Raw genomic sequence first — 17,490 nt, 5'->3', positions numbered from 1 at the left:
CTGAAATAAAGTTACAACTTATGTCCGTTATTGTGTGGCGTTACCATTCAAGAACTTTTTGAGAAAATTGGCCGATTCACAACGACGAACTGGAAAAAAAAACGTAATAGCCCAGCAACTTATTCCTAAAGGACCGTGGGTGATCCAGCCGATACTTGTAACCATTCACTGCATTCAAACATAACAGAAATGAGGTATTTTATGTTTTTTTTACACACCTGTTAACAAAGATATAACCGTTGTCATCCGCGCTTACAATGAAAATAAAATCTAATTCCTGCTCCATTTTCCCTGACACAACCTTGCCCACCTGCATTTGCAACCGGCGGCACTATCGCCTCACGCGCCCCTCCCTCGGTCCCTGCCGCGCGCGCGCGCACGCGCCCCCGCCCTCCCCTAACCGCCTTATGCTAATGAGCTATATTTGAATCAGCCAATCGCTCGGTGCGCAGCCTCGGGGTGCAGCTGGCGGACAGCCACAGCCCTTTTGACGGATCAAGTATGAGCGCAGGTGGAGCGGGTGAGTTGTCTCTCCGGGGCCTCCAAAAACCCCACTCTGTGGATATCGGTTTACGCAGCTTGGGGGGGAGGGAACAAATACTTTCAGTAATCCCCCCCTCCTCCCAGGCAGCTATATGGGCTGGGAACAAACCACAGGCTCTTCCTCAAACAAAAGCAAAATACAGTGGACGCTGGAAGTCTGAGATAAAGACAGACAATGCTGATGGACTCTGCAGGTCTGGCAGCACCTGCAGAGAGAGAAATAGAGTTAAGGAATAGATTTGAAGTTTTGAGTCTGCATGACCCTGCTACAGTTCTGTGGAGGGATCATACCGACTTGTCACGTTGACTCTGTTTCTCCCTCTGCAGATGCAGCCGGACCTGCTGAGTTTACCCAACGTTTTCTGTTTTTATTTTGGGCTCTGTCTTGGTTGGTAGTGATGGGGACTCGACACATGGACCCCACCAAGGCACTGGCATCTTGGGGCTCCAGGTTCTTCCTCTCCCACTAACACATCGGAGCAAAAATTATGTGATTTAATTTTGTGATTATAACTTCTTGTCAGATGGCCTGATTTAAATTACAAGAACACTTGTAGCTAAAGCTATAAACGATTTATTAACATTAACTATGGGTGAAATATATACAAAACAACAGACGCATAACAGTGTGAGCATGCATAAGTAACCTCTCTCCCAGCTTCCTAGTCATCCTGAGGTCACCTGACTCTAACATTCACTTATATACTAATAAGACTCCTATTGGTCAGTCGATGAACTGCAAGACAACCATGATATCACTACATTTCCCCCTTTCCTTTGAAGGGATAAATTAATACATTATCATCAGTATACATTTTCATGTGATATCATTAGCCAGTGAGTCTAACAGTGTTAATTTTTTAAAAACTGGTTTAACAAATATATATATATACATGAACAGCAAGCATAGTTTGTACAAATAGTCCAAATCTACAAATTGAGTCGATGAGGTTTTCTTCTGATTCTGGTTGATCTTCTCAAAGTTGACCTTGCTGCTCAGAACTTGTAGATTCAATGTTCTCCATGACATTCTTATGCTCAGGAACTGCTGAACTATCTGACACTGCAGTTGACATTGATTCTGACATAGATTTGTCATCTATCAGATTGATGTGAAAGTCTTCTTTAGTTTTCAAGAGCGCGCAACAATTTATTCTTCAAACCAATGCATCCTCTATCTGTACATTGTAGGAACGAGGTGCTACTTCTTCAAGTACAATGGCTTTTTTAGACCAATTGCCTGAATCTTCTATTCTCACAATGTCATCACTACTCAGAGGTGGTAAAGTTCTAGGCACTCTATCATAGAACTGCTTTTGTTTTGCTTTAATGTTTTGCATTTCCTGCAGTACCACTGTATTATCCTCCTTTTCCAAGTATGGAAGTGTGGTATACAACCTTCTATTCATGAGTAATTCTGCTGGCGATCTACCACGTAGTGTTTTGTGACATGAATTTGCGAGATATGGATCAGGTTTGCTGTCCATTGCTTTCTGTAATGGTAGTTTTACAATATGTACACTTTTTCCATTAAGGTTTTAGGGATCCATGCATACACGAGCATCACCATTTTATTGTTTCATGCAGACCATGGAACTTACCCCATTGATAGGTTCTTCTATCTCCTTGATACCTTGTGGTTTTGTATCTGATAGAGGTGAGAGGGTAGAAATGAGATTTACATGCAGAACTACATCTTCAGCAATTTCACTGCTAGTAGTTTGTATCGGTGCTTTTAGATAATGCATTTCTTTAAATTGTATCTCGTTGGTGAATGGTAGGGCATTGAAATCAGTGAACACATCGTTGAATTTGCTGATAGTGTTCTCAGAATCATTGGCGTATTGATCCATTTCTTTGTGAATGCCACATACCAACTGCACTAGACCTAATTCGTCACAGGACTGATCACCTAATAATGAATCCAAGCCCTCGGAAACAATACAGAATGGGACGTAATAAACTGTGTTCTTCACCACCACATCCGGTCACAAGCACCATAACATTTAATGTTTGAACCATTATAATGTCTCAGATATTTTGTAATTTCTTCTAATCGGCTGAATTTTTAGATGTTTTACATCGGCCATACTGATTAAACTGGCTTTGGCACTAGTGTCTAACTTTAATTGGACCACTGTGCCATTCACTTCAAGTGGTAACAGCCATTTGACCTCATCAACCATATTTATTTTAAATGGAGCATCAGTTTGCATTTTTTAAAGTGCTGGAGAATTTTTTGATGTCTCCAAAAATTTATTCTTCTCTCTTATTACTCCAAAATCAATGATGTTTCATCACTGAAGATTGTGTCTTCCACTGTACTGACTGATCTGGGGTTGAGCTTAGAGTAACAATTCTGAGGAAACTGACTTTTTCTTTTGCACCTGGAACAAAACTTGGCAAACACTGGTGTCATGAGAGTGCCCCTTATATAAATGTTTTTGGCTTATCACATGGCTTCAATGATGTCATTGTGTGGGTGGAGCTGGGCTGTGGCTCTTGGAGTTGGTTTTACCTTCGCTTTGAGTTTGAACTAGTTTTGTTCTGCACAAATTGAAAGAAAGTTTTTTTCTCTATCTGCATTTTAAAAGCTGTTTCCAGACTGCTTGGTAACTTGAAAAGAAATAACTGTTTTCTGGAAGAAATTCAAACCTGCTGTTTTGGAAAGGAAACAGAGCATCCATACCAGGTCTTGAGTACTGTGTTCTAGGCCACACTTTGAAAAGGGTTTTCTAGTATATGGGATCTTGTTATTAAATTGGAACAACTAAAGAGGGAATTTATTAAGGGTTATACATAGAGTACTGTAGCTGTGTGGGATATTTATGTTGGTAGTTTATAAAAATGCTTACTGTGTATGCGTTTATAAAAATGTTTACTAAATATTAGAGTAAACTTTGTTTTTGATTAAAAGTGCTTAAGGCCTCTGTTGAATAACACCTGAAAGGCAGGCCCTTGTGCTCCCCGTAACTAAAGTCAACAAACAGTTGTAGGTCAAGTGAACTCCATGATATACTTTGGAGTTTTCTAAACCCTAGCCCATAACACTGGGCAATGCCTTAATTTGTGCCTTTGACCTCATCTTTTACGCAGAAATACTTTGTCCTGATCTTTAACTTGTTTGTTAGTGTGCAAGGAGCTGCAGGAACTTTCCCGCCTTTTCTTTTTGACGCTTCCCAACCTTTTGGAAAAAGGGTGGCAACCGGAGTGCTTTCTTCCAAGAAGACAAATAGAATAGGATAGAATTGTTACAGTGCAGAAGGAGGCCGTTCAGCCCATCGAGTCTGCACTGACCATTTGAATGAGCACTCTGCCCATGTCCACTCCACTCTATCCCCATAACCCTGATACCTAACCTGCAATCCCTGGACATGAAGGGGCAATTTAGCATGGCCAATCCACCTAACCTGCACATCTTTGGACTGTGGAAGGAAACCATAGCACCCGGAAGAAACCCACGCAGGCACGGGGAGAACGTCCAAACTCCGCACAGACAGTGACCCAAGCCGGGAATCGAACCTGGGACCCTGGCACTGCGAAGCAGTAGTGTGCCACTGTGCTGCCCTGAAAATGCCACCATTACTGAGAAACATTTTAGAATGCTGTGCTGCTGTCTCGTGAGCCTGACAAATCTTAACTGTTTGTTCCAAGGACAGCTCCATTTCCCTCATCAAACGTTCCCTCAGCTTATTTTCTTTTACACAAAACACAATTTGGTCCTGGATCATGGAAGATTCCACTGCAGGAATGTTACAGGTTTTAGTTTTTAACTTTAAATCAGTGATGAAATTATCTATGGACTCTTCTGTCTTCTGCAAACGTGATCTAAACACATAGCGTTCATAAATTTAATTCTTTCTGGGGGTGCAATTTGACTGTCGAATTTGCACGTTCTCCCCATGTTTGCATGGGTTTCTTCCAGATGCTCCGGTTTCTTCCCACGGTCCAAAGATGTGCATGTTAGGTGGTTTGGCCATGCTAAATTGCCCCATAGTGTCGAAAGGTTAGGTGGGGTTACAAGGCTAGGCTGGGGAGTGGGCCTAAGTAGAGTGCACTTTAGGAGGGTCGGTGCGGACTCGATGGGCCGAACGGCCTCCTTCTGCATCGTAGGGATTCTATGGTGTATTATCTAATTTGGGAAGTGGCCCTTCCAGGCATTTTTAAATCATATTTTGTAGATGCCATCTAGTTTAGTTGTCAGCACCATGTATCAACCTTCCACTCTGTTTTTGAATATCTTGATCATGCCTTTCCTGTCCACCACTTTGTGCTTCCAAACGCTATTCATTTAATTACAAGTTGACCCAGCTTGACAAGCTGACTTATACTGGTATAGCTATCCTTTTCATAAGAACATAAGAATATAAGACCTAGGAGCAGGAGTAGACCATATGGCCCCTCGAGCCTGCTCCGCCATTCAATAAGGTAATTTTATTTTAAATTTAGAGTACCCAATTTTCTAGTTTTTATCCAATTAAGAGGCAATTTAGTATGACCAATCCACCTAACCTGCACATTTTTGGGTTGTGGGGGTGAAACCTGTACCGACACGGGGAGATAGTGCAAACTCCACACTGACAATGACCCGGGGCCGGAATCGAACCCGGGTCCTCAGTGCCGTAAGCAGCAGTGCTAACCACTGTGCCACCCCATTCGATAAGTTCATGGCTGATTTTTTTGTGGGCACAGCTCCACTTACCTGCCCGCTCACGTAACCTTTTATTCCTTTACTGTTCAAAAATCTATTTATCTTTGCCTTAAAAACATTTAACAAGGTAGCCTCAACTGCTTCACTTTGCAGGGAATTCCACAAATTCACAACCCTTTGGGTGAAGAAGTTCCTACTCAACTCAGCTCTAAATCTGCTCCTCCTTATTTTGAGGCTATGCTCCCTAGTTCTAGTTTCACCCGCCAGTGGAAACAATCTCACTGCTTCTAACCTATCTATTCCCTTCATAATTTTATATGCTTCTATAAGAGTACCCCTCATTCTTCTAAATGCCAATAAAGTCCCAGTCTGCTTAGTCTCTCCTCATAAGCTAATCCTCTCAACTCTGGAATCAACCTAGTGAATCTCCTCTGCACACCCTCCAATGACGGTACATCCTTTCTCAAGTAAGGAGACCATAACTGTACACAGTACACCAGGTGTGTCCTCACCAGCACCTTATACAGCTGCTTTTAAATTCCATCCTTCGAGCAATGAAGAACAAAATTCCATTTGCCTTCTTAATTACTTGCTGCACCTGCTAACCAATCTTTTGCGATTCATGCAAGGACACCCAGGTCCCTCTGCACAGCAGCACACTCCAGATTATCTATGTAAATTGGAAACAATTGCGGACCCAACATTGATCCCTGAGGCACACCACTAACCACTGATCGCCAACCAGAAAAACACCCATATATTCTCACTCTTTGCTTTCTATCAGTTAACCAATCCTCTATCCATGCTAATACATTTTTTTTTTTAATTTAAATTTATTAGGGTATTTGCAAGCTTTTAGAATAATAACAATGTTATGAACATGGTACAATAAACATTTACCCCCTCCATCCCAATCTTCACACACCGCAACCATGAAAAAACAATCCAGCCGTCTCCCCCACCTTTGGAATTCTGCTTCTGCTGACATTTTAATTTTCTCCGAGAAAGTTGACGAACGGCTGCCACCACCGGGTAAACCCAACCATTGACCCTCTTAAGGTAAACTTTATTTTCTCAAGACTGAGAAACCCAGCCATGTCACTAACCCAGGTCTCTACACTCGGGGGCTTCGAGTCCCTCCACATTAATAAGATCCGTCTCCGGGCTACCAGGGAGGCAACGGCAAAGACGTTGGCTTCTTTCACCCCCTGAACTCCCGGCTCTTCCGACACTCCAAAAATCGCAACCTCCGGACTCGGCACCACCCGTGTTTTTAGTACCCTGGACATTGCCTTAGCGAACCCCTGCCAGAACCCTCTGAGCTTTGGGCATTCTCAAAACATGTGGACATGGTTTGCTGGGCTTCCCACGCACCTCGCACACCTGTCCTCTATCCTGAAAAATTTGCTCATCCGGACCAAAGTCATGTGTGCCTGGTGGACTACCTTGAATTGTATCAGGCTAAGCCTGGCACATGATGAGGATGTATTAACCCTACTTAGGGCATCCGCCCATAGACCCGCCTCTATCACTCCTCCTAGCTTGCCTCGCACTTGCTTTTGAGCTCCTCCACCGGGGTTTCCTCCACATCCCACAGCTCCTGGTAAATATCTGATACCGTCCCCTCTCCCACCCAGGTACTGGAGACAACTCTGTCCTGTATCCCCCCCCTCGCAGCAGCAGCGGGAAGGACGGAACCTGCTTTCTCAAGACGTCTCGCACCTGCAAATACCTATACCCGTTCCCTGCTGGCAATTCAAATTTATTCTCCAAGGCTTTCAAGCTGGGGAGGCTCCCATCTATAAATAGATCTCCCATCCTTCTAATTCCTGCCCTTTGCCATCCAGCCTACCCGGTACAAACCGATGATTATTATAAATCGGGGTGCAAACCGATGCTCCCTCCACTCTCATATCTCCTCCACTGCCTCCAGATTCTCAGAGCCGCCACCACCACCAGACTTGTGGAGTATCGGGCCGGCGAGAATGGAAGGGGTGCTCCCAAACTTGTGTCTTTGCATGACGCCGCCTCCATCCGCTCCCATACAGCCCCCTACCTCACTACCCACTTCCTAATCATGGCTATATTAGCCGCCCAGTAGTAATTGCAGAAGTTCGGCAGCGCCAACCCATCCTCCCCCCGACTGCGCTCCAGCAACACTTTCTTCACTCGCGGGGTTTTACAAAGCATGAAATAACCTTATTCACCCGCTTGAAAAAGGCCCTTGGGATGAAGATGGGGAGGCACTGAAAGACAAACAGAAATCTGGGGAGGACCGTCATTTTCACGGTCTGTACACTCCCCACCAGTGATAGCGGGAGCATGTCCCATCTCTTAAAGTCCTCTTTCATTTGTTCTACAAGCCGGGATAGATTTAACTTGTTGCAGTGCCTCCCGTTCCCGGGCCACCTGGATTCCCAGATACCGATCATGCTAATACATTACCTGTAATGTCATGTGCCATTTCGTCTGCAGCAGCCTTTTGTGCGGCACCTTGTCGAATGCTTCTAGAAATCCAGATACACAACATCCATCGATTCCCCGCTGTCCACCGCGCTCGTAATGTCCTCAAAGAATTCCACTAACTGAATCAAACATGACCTGCCTTTCATCAACCTCTAGAGTTGTAATCTAGGGACTACTCCCAGTGCCATGTGCCAGGGAGGGTAGGAATAAGACGATATGCAGCTAAACACATGACTAAAGAGCTGGTATAGAAGGGAACATTTCAGATATCTAGATCATTGGGATCTGTTCCTGAGCAGGTGGGACCTGTACAAGAAGGATGGGTTGCACCTAAACCGGATGAACACCAATGTTTTGGCCGGGAGATTTGCTCGCGTCACTCGGGAGGGTTTAAACTAGTGTGGCAAGTGGGTGGGAACCAGAGCAGCAGGCCAGCAGGTGAAGTAACTGAGCGAGAGCTGGAGACTAAGGCCAGTAAGATTATGAGGAAGAGCAGGTAGGGAGAAATTGTGGAACACAGTTGGACTGGTGGTCTGAAGTGCATTTGCTCAACGCGAGATGTATAACAGGTGAGGTAGATAAACTTAGAGCTTGGATCAGTACTTGGAACTATGATGTTGTTGCTATTACAGAGACTTGATGGATGGAAGGACAGGATTGGCAGCTAAATGTTCCAGGATTTAGATGCTTCAAGTGGGATAGAGGGGTTGTAATAGGGGTGAGGGAGTTGCAATATGGTTCAGAGGAATATCACAGCTGTGCTGAGAGAAGACACCTCAGAGGGCTCATGTAGCGAGGCAATATGGGTAGTGCTCAGAAATAGGAAGGGTGCAATCATAATGTTGGGTGTTTACTACAGGCCTCCCAACAGCCAGCAGGAGATAGAGGAGCAGATATGTAGACAGTTTTCTGGTTGTTGTGAGAGGTGATTTTAACTTCCCCAACATTGACTGGAACTCACTTAGTGCTAAAGGCTTGGATGGGGCAGAATTTGTAAGGAGCATCCATGAGGGTTTCTTGAACAATATGTAAATAGTCCAACGAGGGAATGCACTGGATCAGGTATTGGAGAATGAGCCCAGCATGATGATTAAAATTTCACCAGTGGAGCATTTCGGGAATAGTTTTTTTTTAAAAAGTGTTTTTATTGGGTTTTCACATTTTGTACTTCACAACTCGTACAGTACACTTTGCGTAACTGCGCCGACCAGAGGGAAAAAAAAAACAAGCAAGAAATAAAAGAAGGTAAAATGCAGGCATGAGTCAGTACCTCCTGCTGCGGTCATGAGGGGTTCTTTGACCGGGGCACCATTGTTGCAGTTCCTAGTTTGGCCTGGGCGCATATTTATAGATGCCTATTTACAGTTTTAGTCCCTTGACCCTCTCATTTTCGTTGCATGTCCTTTCCCCCCCCCCCCCCCGAACCCCCTCTTTCCCTCTTCCTCCCTGCCCCCTCTTTTCATCTTTGTTCTGTGACTCGCTCCTCACTCTCACAACCGTGGACATTGCCTCAAAAAAGGTTGTCCAGTATCCGGCAAATCCGGGGCAGGCCCAGAACATGTGGATGAGGTTGGCCGTAACTCTCTGGCACCATTCACATTTGTCCTCCACCTCCAGGAAGAACCTATTCATTTGGGTTCTGATTAGGTGTGCTCTGTGCACCACCGTTCGCTGTGTAAGGCTGCCCTGCGCATGTGGAAGTGGCGTTATCCATGTACAGTGCTGTGATCCAGGGTCCTACCCCTATTTCTATGCCTAGTTCCTCCTCCCATTTTTCCCTTATCTCATCCAGAGGGGAGCGCACCTCCTCCAACCATCGCTCATATAGGTCCCCACTGTTTCCCTTCCCTAGGTCGCCCACATCTAGCAGTTCTTCGGCTAACAAATGTCCTGGTATCTGGGAGTACATCGTGGTTTCCTTACGGAGGAAATTTTTGACCTGTATGTGTCTTAGCTCATTTCCTTTTGGCAATTGAAAACTCTCCATGAGTTCCCCAGAGTTGCAACTCATCCGTGTACATGCCCTAATTGTCAGTGTCCCCTAATCCTGTCTCCACCTTTTGAAGATGGTGTCCATTATTGCGGGTGTAATAACTGGTTGTTGCAGATGCGGGCCATGGTGGAAATTTCGGTTGGCCAAAGTGTTACCTCATTTGGTACCACATCCGGAGTGTGGCTATTACCACTGGGCTTCTCGAGTGCTTGGAGGGGGGTTGGAGAGCGGTTATGACTAGGACGCGGAGGTACATCCCTATGCAGGAAGCCTCCTCCATCTTCGCTCATTCCGTTCCGGGTTCCTTCACCCATCCGCTCACTCTTTCTGCTGTGGCCGGCCAGTGGTAGAACTGTAGGTCTGAGAGAGCCATGCTTCTTTTCCTTTGTAGAATCTTCTTTTGGAAGGTTCTCCGCCCCCCCCCCCCCAACACACACACACACAACCGGTACAATTAGTTTGTCTACCGTGTTGATAAAGGCCGTGGGGATGTAGATCGGGAGGAATCTGAACAGGCAGACAAACCTAGACAATACGTTCATTTTGAGCATTTGTCCTCTCCCTGCCAAGGTGAGTGGGAGTGTGTCCCACATCTGCAGGTCCCTTTTGATTTCCTCCATCAGACCTATCAGGTTCCGTGTCCAATCATGGGCTATTTGGACAGGGATCGAAATTTGGTCTGGGCTTGTTTGAACGGCAGTTCCTCCAGTCTGTCCCTCCCCCGCGGGTACACAGGGAAGATCTCCCTTTTGCTCAGTTTGAGTTTGTAATCCGAAAAGGCTTCAAACTCCTTTAGGAGTTTCATTATCTCGTCCATGCTGGCCCGGGGATTCAAGATGTAGAGGAGCAGATCATCCGCATAGAGTGAACCTCTATGCACTCTGTTCGTCTTTGGATACCTCTCCACCCCTTTGCCATTCTGAGTGCGATCGCTAGTGGTTCGATTGCCAGAGTAAACAGCAACGGGGATAGCAGGCATCCCTGCCTCGTGCCTGGAAATATTCAGAACTGTTGGTGTTAGTTCATACGCTCGCCATGGGAGCACTGTACAGTAGTTTCACCCAGATGGGGAACTCTGGTCCTAACCCAAACTGTTCCAGCACCACTCAACTCTGTTGAAGGCATTTTCTGCATCCAGGGAGCTGATCACTTCTGGTGTTCTCTCCCCGGGTGGGATCATTATCATGTTTGATGTCTGATGTTAGTTGCCTACTCTTGGCAAAGTCCGTCTGATCCTTCGCAACTGCCTCTGGCACGCGGGTCTCCATCCTCTTTGCCAGGATCTTTGAGTCTACTTTGAGCAATGAGATGGGCCTTTAGGACCCGCATTCTGTCAGGTCCTTGTCCTTTTTGGGTATCAGTGATATTAAGGCCTGTGCCAGTGTCATAGTCATAGAGTCATAGAATTTACAGTGCTGAAGGAGGCCGTTCGGCCCATCGAGTCTGCACCGGCCCTTGGAAAGAGCACCCTACCCAAGGTCCACACCTCCACCCTATCCCCATAACCCAGTAACCCCACCCAACACTAAGGGCAATTTTGGACACTATGGGCAATCCACCTAACCTGCACATCTTTGGACTGTGGGAGGAAGCCGGAGCACCCGGAGGAAACCCACGCATACATGGGGAGAATGTGCAGACTCCGCAGAGACAGTGACCCAAGCCGGGAATTGAACCTGGGACCCTGGAGCTGTGAAGCAATTGTGCTAACCACTATGCTACCGTGCTGCCCCGTCATTGGCAGGGCGTCCCTAACTAGCAAGTTTGTGAACATCTCTCGCGGGTGCAGGGCCAATGCTGGGGTAAATGTTTTGTAGAAGTCTGTCGGGAATCCATCTGGCCCCGGTGCCTTCCCTGCCAGCATGGAGTTGATACATGCCATGACCTCTCCTCGTTTTAATGGTACTTCCAACCCCCATCTCTTCTCCTCCCCCACAACCGACATGTCCAGTCCGTCAAGGAACTGCTTCATCCTCGAGATCCCTCGGGGGGCTCGGAGGTGTACAACCCCCGGTAAAAGGTTACAATGGTCTCATTGGCCCTTTCTACCTGGCAACTAGCCTGCTGCTTTTGCCTTTAACTGAACTATTTCCCTCATGGCTGCCTGCTTTCTCAGCTGGTGGGCCAGCAGGCAGCTGGCCTTGTCTCCACAGATCAAAGTCCATTTGTAGCTCCAGGGTCGAGGCTGAGGAGCACCGCCGATCCACCTCCAGTATGCAGTCGACCAGCTCTTGCCTAGCCACCCTCTCCTTCCTAATTTTGTGTGACTGGTACGCAATAATTTCCCCCCTTATCACTGCATTCAGCGTCTCCCAGAACGTGGAGAGTGAGAACTCCCCATTTTGGTTGTTGGTAACTTTTCGGCCAGGAGGGCCAAAGTCCAGCCTCCATGAGGGGATGTTGTCTCCAACCCGTCTCCAACCTCACATCCATGTAGTGTGCAGCGTGGTCGGAGATTGTGATTGCGGAGTACTCCGCTCCTTCCACCCCTGGAAGCACAGCTTTCGCCACTCCAAAACAGTTGAACCTAGTATATACCCTGTCTACCTAGGACTTCTTCCCTAGGTGCGTGAACCTCCATGGGTCCACAGCTCCAATCTTTTTCCCCGATTTGGGGTTTGATCTGTGTGTGTGTGGGTCCTGTACAAGGTTAAAGAACCCCCTCCCCACCATGATGAGACGGTGTGTGCCTATGTCGGGGATTTCAGCCATGGCTTTCTTCATGAATTCCACGTTTAATTGGGAGCGTACACGTTTACATGGACCACTGGTGCCCTTTTCAGTACACCATGACATACCGTCACCATTGGTCCGTAACCATTCTCGTCACTATAAATCTTGTCCTCTTATTGAGCAGTATACCCAACCCCCCTAGCCCTCATCCCGTAGCATGAATGGTACATTGTCCCACCCAGCTCTTTCATACCCGTGATAGGTCCCTCTCCCTCAGGTGGGCCGCCTGGAGAAAGACTATGTCGGCTTTCATACTTTTCAGGTGGGCGAAGACTCTGGATCTTTTCACCGAGCCATTATGTCCCCTGTCCAGGTGACTATTCTGATGGGGGGTTTCTGTCACCCTCCTCCCATTGGATCAACCCTACTTACCTGGTGAATGCACTGCTGTACTCCAGGGTTTACCTTTGTTTGTGAGCTATCCAAGATGGCTGTGGTCACCGTATTCACCATGTGGCTGTGCCTCTGTATTCTGGGATTTCCCGTTGTCCAGGGGTCATCCAGGATGGCCGCCATCATTGTGTACGCCATATGGGTGTGTCCCTGAACTCTGGGGTTTCCCTTCAAACGGTTTGCCCAGGGTCTGGGCCACGTACTCCGTAGGGTTCGTGCGCTCGGTGCCCTCCAGTAGGTCCACAATGCGTAGGTTTTGGCGGCGCAATCAATTTGGCCCTTGACCTTCCCGCTTAGTGTCCCTTGCATTGCCACCAATCTTGCCATCTCTGTCTCCATTGAGGCGATCCGACCACTCTGGTCGGTCGCTGCTTTCTCCAGCTCTCTGACCATCGCCTCCTGCGTCTCTAGACGCTGCTCCATCTTCTCTAGAGCTGCTTGCAGGGTGACCAGTAGTAGATAGTCTGGGTCATGTAGTTATCAAAAAGGAGGAGGTGTTGGGCATCTTAAGAAGCATTAAGATGGATAAGTCCCCATGGCTAGATGGGATCTACCCCAGAATACTGAGGGAGGCGAGGGAGGAAATTGCTGGGACCAAATGTTTGTATCCTTATTAACTACGGGAGCAGTCCTTGAGGACTGGAGAATAGCCAATGTTGTTCCTTTGTTTAAGAAGGGATAATCCAGGAAATTATTGGCCGGTGAGCCCCACGTTAGTGGTAGGGAAATTATCTTAGGGACAGGATTTACTCTCAGAGATCTGGGCGTACAGGTCCAACGCAGGTGGAATAGGCACTCAAGAATGCATACGGCATTGGTCTTCATCGGTCAGGAAATTAAGTAAAAATTGGCAAGTCATGCTGCAGTTGTACAGAACCTTGGTTAGGCCACATTTGGAATATTGCGTACAATTCTGGTTGCCACCAGAAGGATGTGGATGCTTTGGAGACGGTACAGGAGAGGTTTACCAGAATGTTGCCTGGTCTGGAGGGAATTAGTTATGAGGAGAGGTTGGATAAACACGGATTATTTTCACTGGAATGATGGAGGTTGAGGGGCGACCTGATAGAGGTTTACAAAATTATGTGTGGCATGGACAGAGTGGATAGTCAGATGCTTTTACCCAGGGTGGGAAAATCATTTACATGGGGACATCGGTTGAATGAGGGTGATGAGTGCCTGGAACGCCCTGCCAGGGGAGGTGGTGGAAGCAGATATGATATCGGCGTTTAAGAGGTATCTTGACGAATACATGAATAGGATAGGAAAGATTACCCCAGAAGTGCAGAAGGTTTTCGTTGAGACAGACATCATGATCGGCGCAGGCTTGGAGGGCCAAAGGAAAAACCTGTTCCTGTGCTGTACTGTTCTTTGTTTCCGCACTTGGCCCACAGCCTTGAATGTTATGGCATTTCAAATGCTCATCTAAATGCTTCTTAAATGTTGTGAGGGTTCCCAACTCTACTACCCTTTCAGGCAGTGAGTTTCAGATTCCAACCACTCTCTGGGTGAAAAAGGTTTTCCTCACATCCCATCTAAACCTCCTGCCCCTTACCTTAAAACTATGCCCCCTGGTTATTGACTCCTCCACTAAGGGGTAACGTTTCTTCCTATCCACACTATCTATGTCCCTCATAATATTATACACCTCAATTAGGACCCCCCTCGGCTTTCTCTGCCCCAAGGAAAATAACACCAGCCTATCTCTTCACAGCTGAAACGCTGTAGCCTAAGCAACGTCCTGGTGAATCTCCTCTTCACCCTCTCTGGTGCAATCACATCCTTCGTATAGTGTGGTGACCAGACGTGCACACAGTACTCTAGCTGTGGCCTAACCAGCATTTTATACAGCTCCATCATAACTTCCCTGCTCTTATATTCAATTCATCAGTTAGTAAAGGCAAGTATTCCACATGTCTTCTTAACCACCTTATCTACCAGCTGTCTTCAGGGATCTATGGACATGCATATCAAGGTCCCTCTGATCCTTTGTACTTCCTAGGGTCCTATCATTCATTGTATATTTTCTTGCCTTGTTAGTCCTTCCAAAATGCTATGTCCCAAGAGGATCATGAAGAGGAGCTGAGATAAATTGTAGAAAATCCTCATCTGACCGTGGGGGTCGGGTTGGGCTGGGTCGGGGCCCATTGCAGTGACATAGTTGCTTATCCAACCCTGGATATCCCTTAACATCCAGGCGTCGCCGGACTTGTTGCTCCCACCCTTCACTTTTAAGGGAACATGTTGGTCCTGTAGTCTCTCTATTTCTTTTTTGAATGAATCTCATTGTTCTGATATAGCTGCTCCTAGTTAACTTTGGCCAGATGCTGTCTTACCCTATTAAAATTGGCTCCCCCCCCCCCCCCCCGCCCCCCCCCCCCCCCCCCCCACCCAATTCAGACTCTTAATTTAGGGTCCATCTTTGTCCTTTTCCATAACTACCTTATACCTTGCTGAGTTAAGGTTATATTTCTTTGTTGCCACAAAGAGAAAAGGTACGGAGGTGCCCAGACTCCATTCTGTCCTGTCAACTCAAGTCTTCTTGTGATGTGGGGCTTAAGGTCTGGAATTTTCCCATGAATGTCTGACAGTGTTCTTTTTAAACCAAGTCCATCACCTTCCCCTTCCCTAGATCAGTTTTATTAAATCTTTGAACTTGAGATTAAGTCACAGGTACGCTATCCGTGAGTGAGAAATACAAAGTATTGGCAAAATGTTCTTCCGGGTTATTATGGCCGCACGGTAGCACAGTGGTTAGCACTGTGGCTTCACAGCGCCAGGGTCCTAGGTTCGATTCCCGGCTTGGGTCTTGTGCGGAGTCTGCACGTTCTCCTCGTGTCTGCGTGGGTTTCCTCCGAGTACTCCGGTTTCCTCCCACAAGTCCCAAAAGACGTGCTGTTAGGTGAATTGGACATTCTGAATTCTACCTCAGTGTACGCGAACAGGCGCAGGAGTGTGGCAACTAGGGGATTTTCACAGTAACTTCATTGCAGTGTTAATGTAAGCCTACTTGTGACAATAATACAAGATAATTATTATGATTATGCTTGACTTGTAAAGGCAATCATGATAAAGCATCAGCGTTTGCATTTTGATCTCACTTTTGATACTGGACATCATAAGTATGTGTTCACAATATCAATGATCATCTTTGCAATCTACTAGCTGCCAAAGAAGGTATATCCTTATACGGCCCAAAGATTGTAGTCAAGGGTCGCTGAATGATCCATCAAAAGAGTGAAATGACCCATAAAGGTAATGGTGGAACGTTTCTACACTGAAAATAATACTGAAAGCTTCTTTTTCAAGCTGAGCGTAATTCATTGCTGTACTAGTAATAGTACATGGAGGAAATGCTATCGGTAGTTCCTCTCCTGAAGACATAATGTGTGACATCAACCCCAAAAGGTGAGGCATCGCAATCTAATTGCAACTTCATGTTTGGATTGTCATGAACAAACAGCTCAGACTTCAGCAAAGCATGATTCACTTCATTGTATGCATTTTCATATTCTTCTGACCAGTGCCATGCCTGTTTGACACATAGAAACATGTGTAAAGGCTTCAATTGTGTTGCTAAATTCAGCACAAATTTACCATAATTATTGATCGATCCTAAAAACGACCTTAATTGTGACATATTTTGAGAATGCGGAGCTTCTATGATTGCTAACATTTTTCTTTGGCTCTTTGTGTAAACCATCTTTGTCGATAATATGACTGAGATAATTTATAGAAGACTTGAAAAAACCACAATTTTCATTTTTAACTCGAGTTGTAGCTCTGTAACCGCTTCAGGGTAGTTTCCAAATTCACCAAGTGTTCCTGTTCACTCGAACCGGTGATGAGGTTGCCACCTAAATAACATTGCATGCCATTCAATCCACTAAGAATTTGATCCATGGATCTTTGAAAAAGAGCAGGTGCAGATGTTATTCCAAAAGTAAGTCTTCTATAAAGAAACAGACCTCTGTGTGTCACCATGGTGAGTAGTGGCTGGGATTTGGCAACCAAATTCATCTGTAGATTTACCTGTGAAAGATCAATTTTGCTGCATTTCTGTCCTCCAGAAAGTCCAGCAAACAAGTCTTCAATCAGTGTGAGGTACCCTCAATAATGATGCTTAGAGATTAAACTGTAAAGAAGGCTTTATTAGGCTAATAACTATGCTACAGATTTGGACGAGAGCTGACTGCTATACAGACCATGAGGCAGGCCTTTATGTATGGCTCCCAGATGGGCGGAGCCAGAGGCGGAGTCCCCAGTGTTCCAAGCCTGGTCTTAAAGGGGACATCACCTTACATGATGATAAGGCTGTAACCGTTCATCACATTCACCCCCTGTTTAAAAAGGAGTAAGGCGGGGGTGAAGTGCCATCATAGGTCCATCCGTCTCGGCGGCCGGATCGTCCTCCTTGATCTCCTCAGTTCGGGCGGTGGTGCGGCGGGCACGGACGTCCCGGTTGAGGGCACATCCGGGAGCACAGTGGTCGGAGCTTCGGTCCGGGTCGGGGCAGAGGAACTAGGCAGGGCCGGGGATAGTGGAGCCGGGGCAGAGGAACTAGGCAGGGCCGGGGGTAGCGAAGCCGGCGCCGGCGGGGTGTGTAAAGGGGGGGGCGCAAGGGGGGGCGCACGGTAGGAGCTCACCAACGGGTGGTAGGGCCGGAAGGGGGTGTGTTGTAGGGGGCGACGGGTCCTGCAGGGGAGCGGCA

General features: G+C 46.7%; 1 protein-coding gene across 1 annotated transcript in view; it reads left to right on the top strand.

Moving 5' to 3' along the window:
• The first annotated feature begins 464 nt into the window (after window positions 1-464).
• Window positions 465-17,490, top strand: part of LOC140410548 (protein disulfide-isomerase A6-like) — a 121,339-nt gene continuing 104,313 nt past the window's right edge. The window contains exon 1 of the mRNA XM_072498784.1: window positions 465-520. Within this exon, the coding sequence (XP_072354885.1) occupies window positions 502-520 (19 nt within the window). The 5' untranslated portion in view covers window positions 465-501. The remainder of the gene's footprint in view (window positions 521-17,490) is intronic.

Source organism: Scyliorhinus torazame, chromosome 4, assembly GCF_047496885.1.
Source record: "Scyliorhinus torazame isolate Kashiwa2021f chromosome 4, sScyTor2.1, whole genome shotgun sequence".
Classification (NCBI taxonomy): Eukaryota; Metazoa; Chordata; class Chondrichthyes; order Carcharhiniformes; family Scyliorhinidae; genus Scyliorhinus; species Scyliorhinus torazame.
Note: the sequence above shows the minus strand (reverse complement) of the source record. Positions and strands in the feature narration are given on the sequence as shown.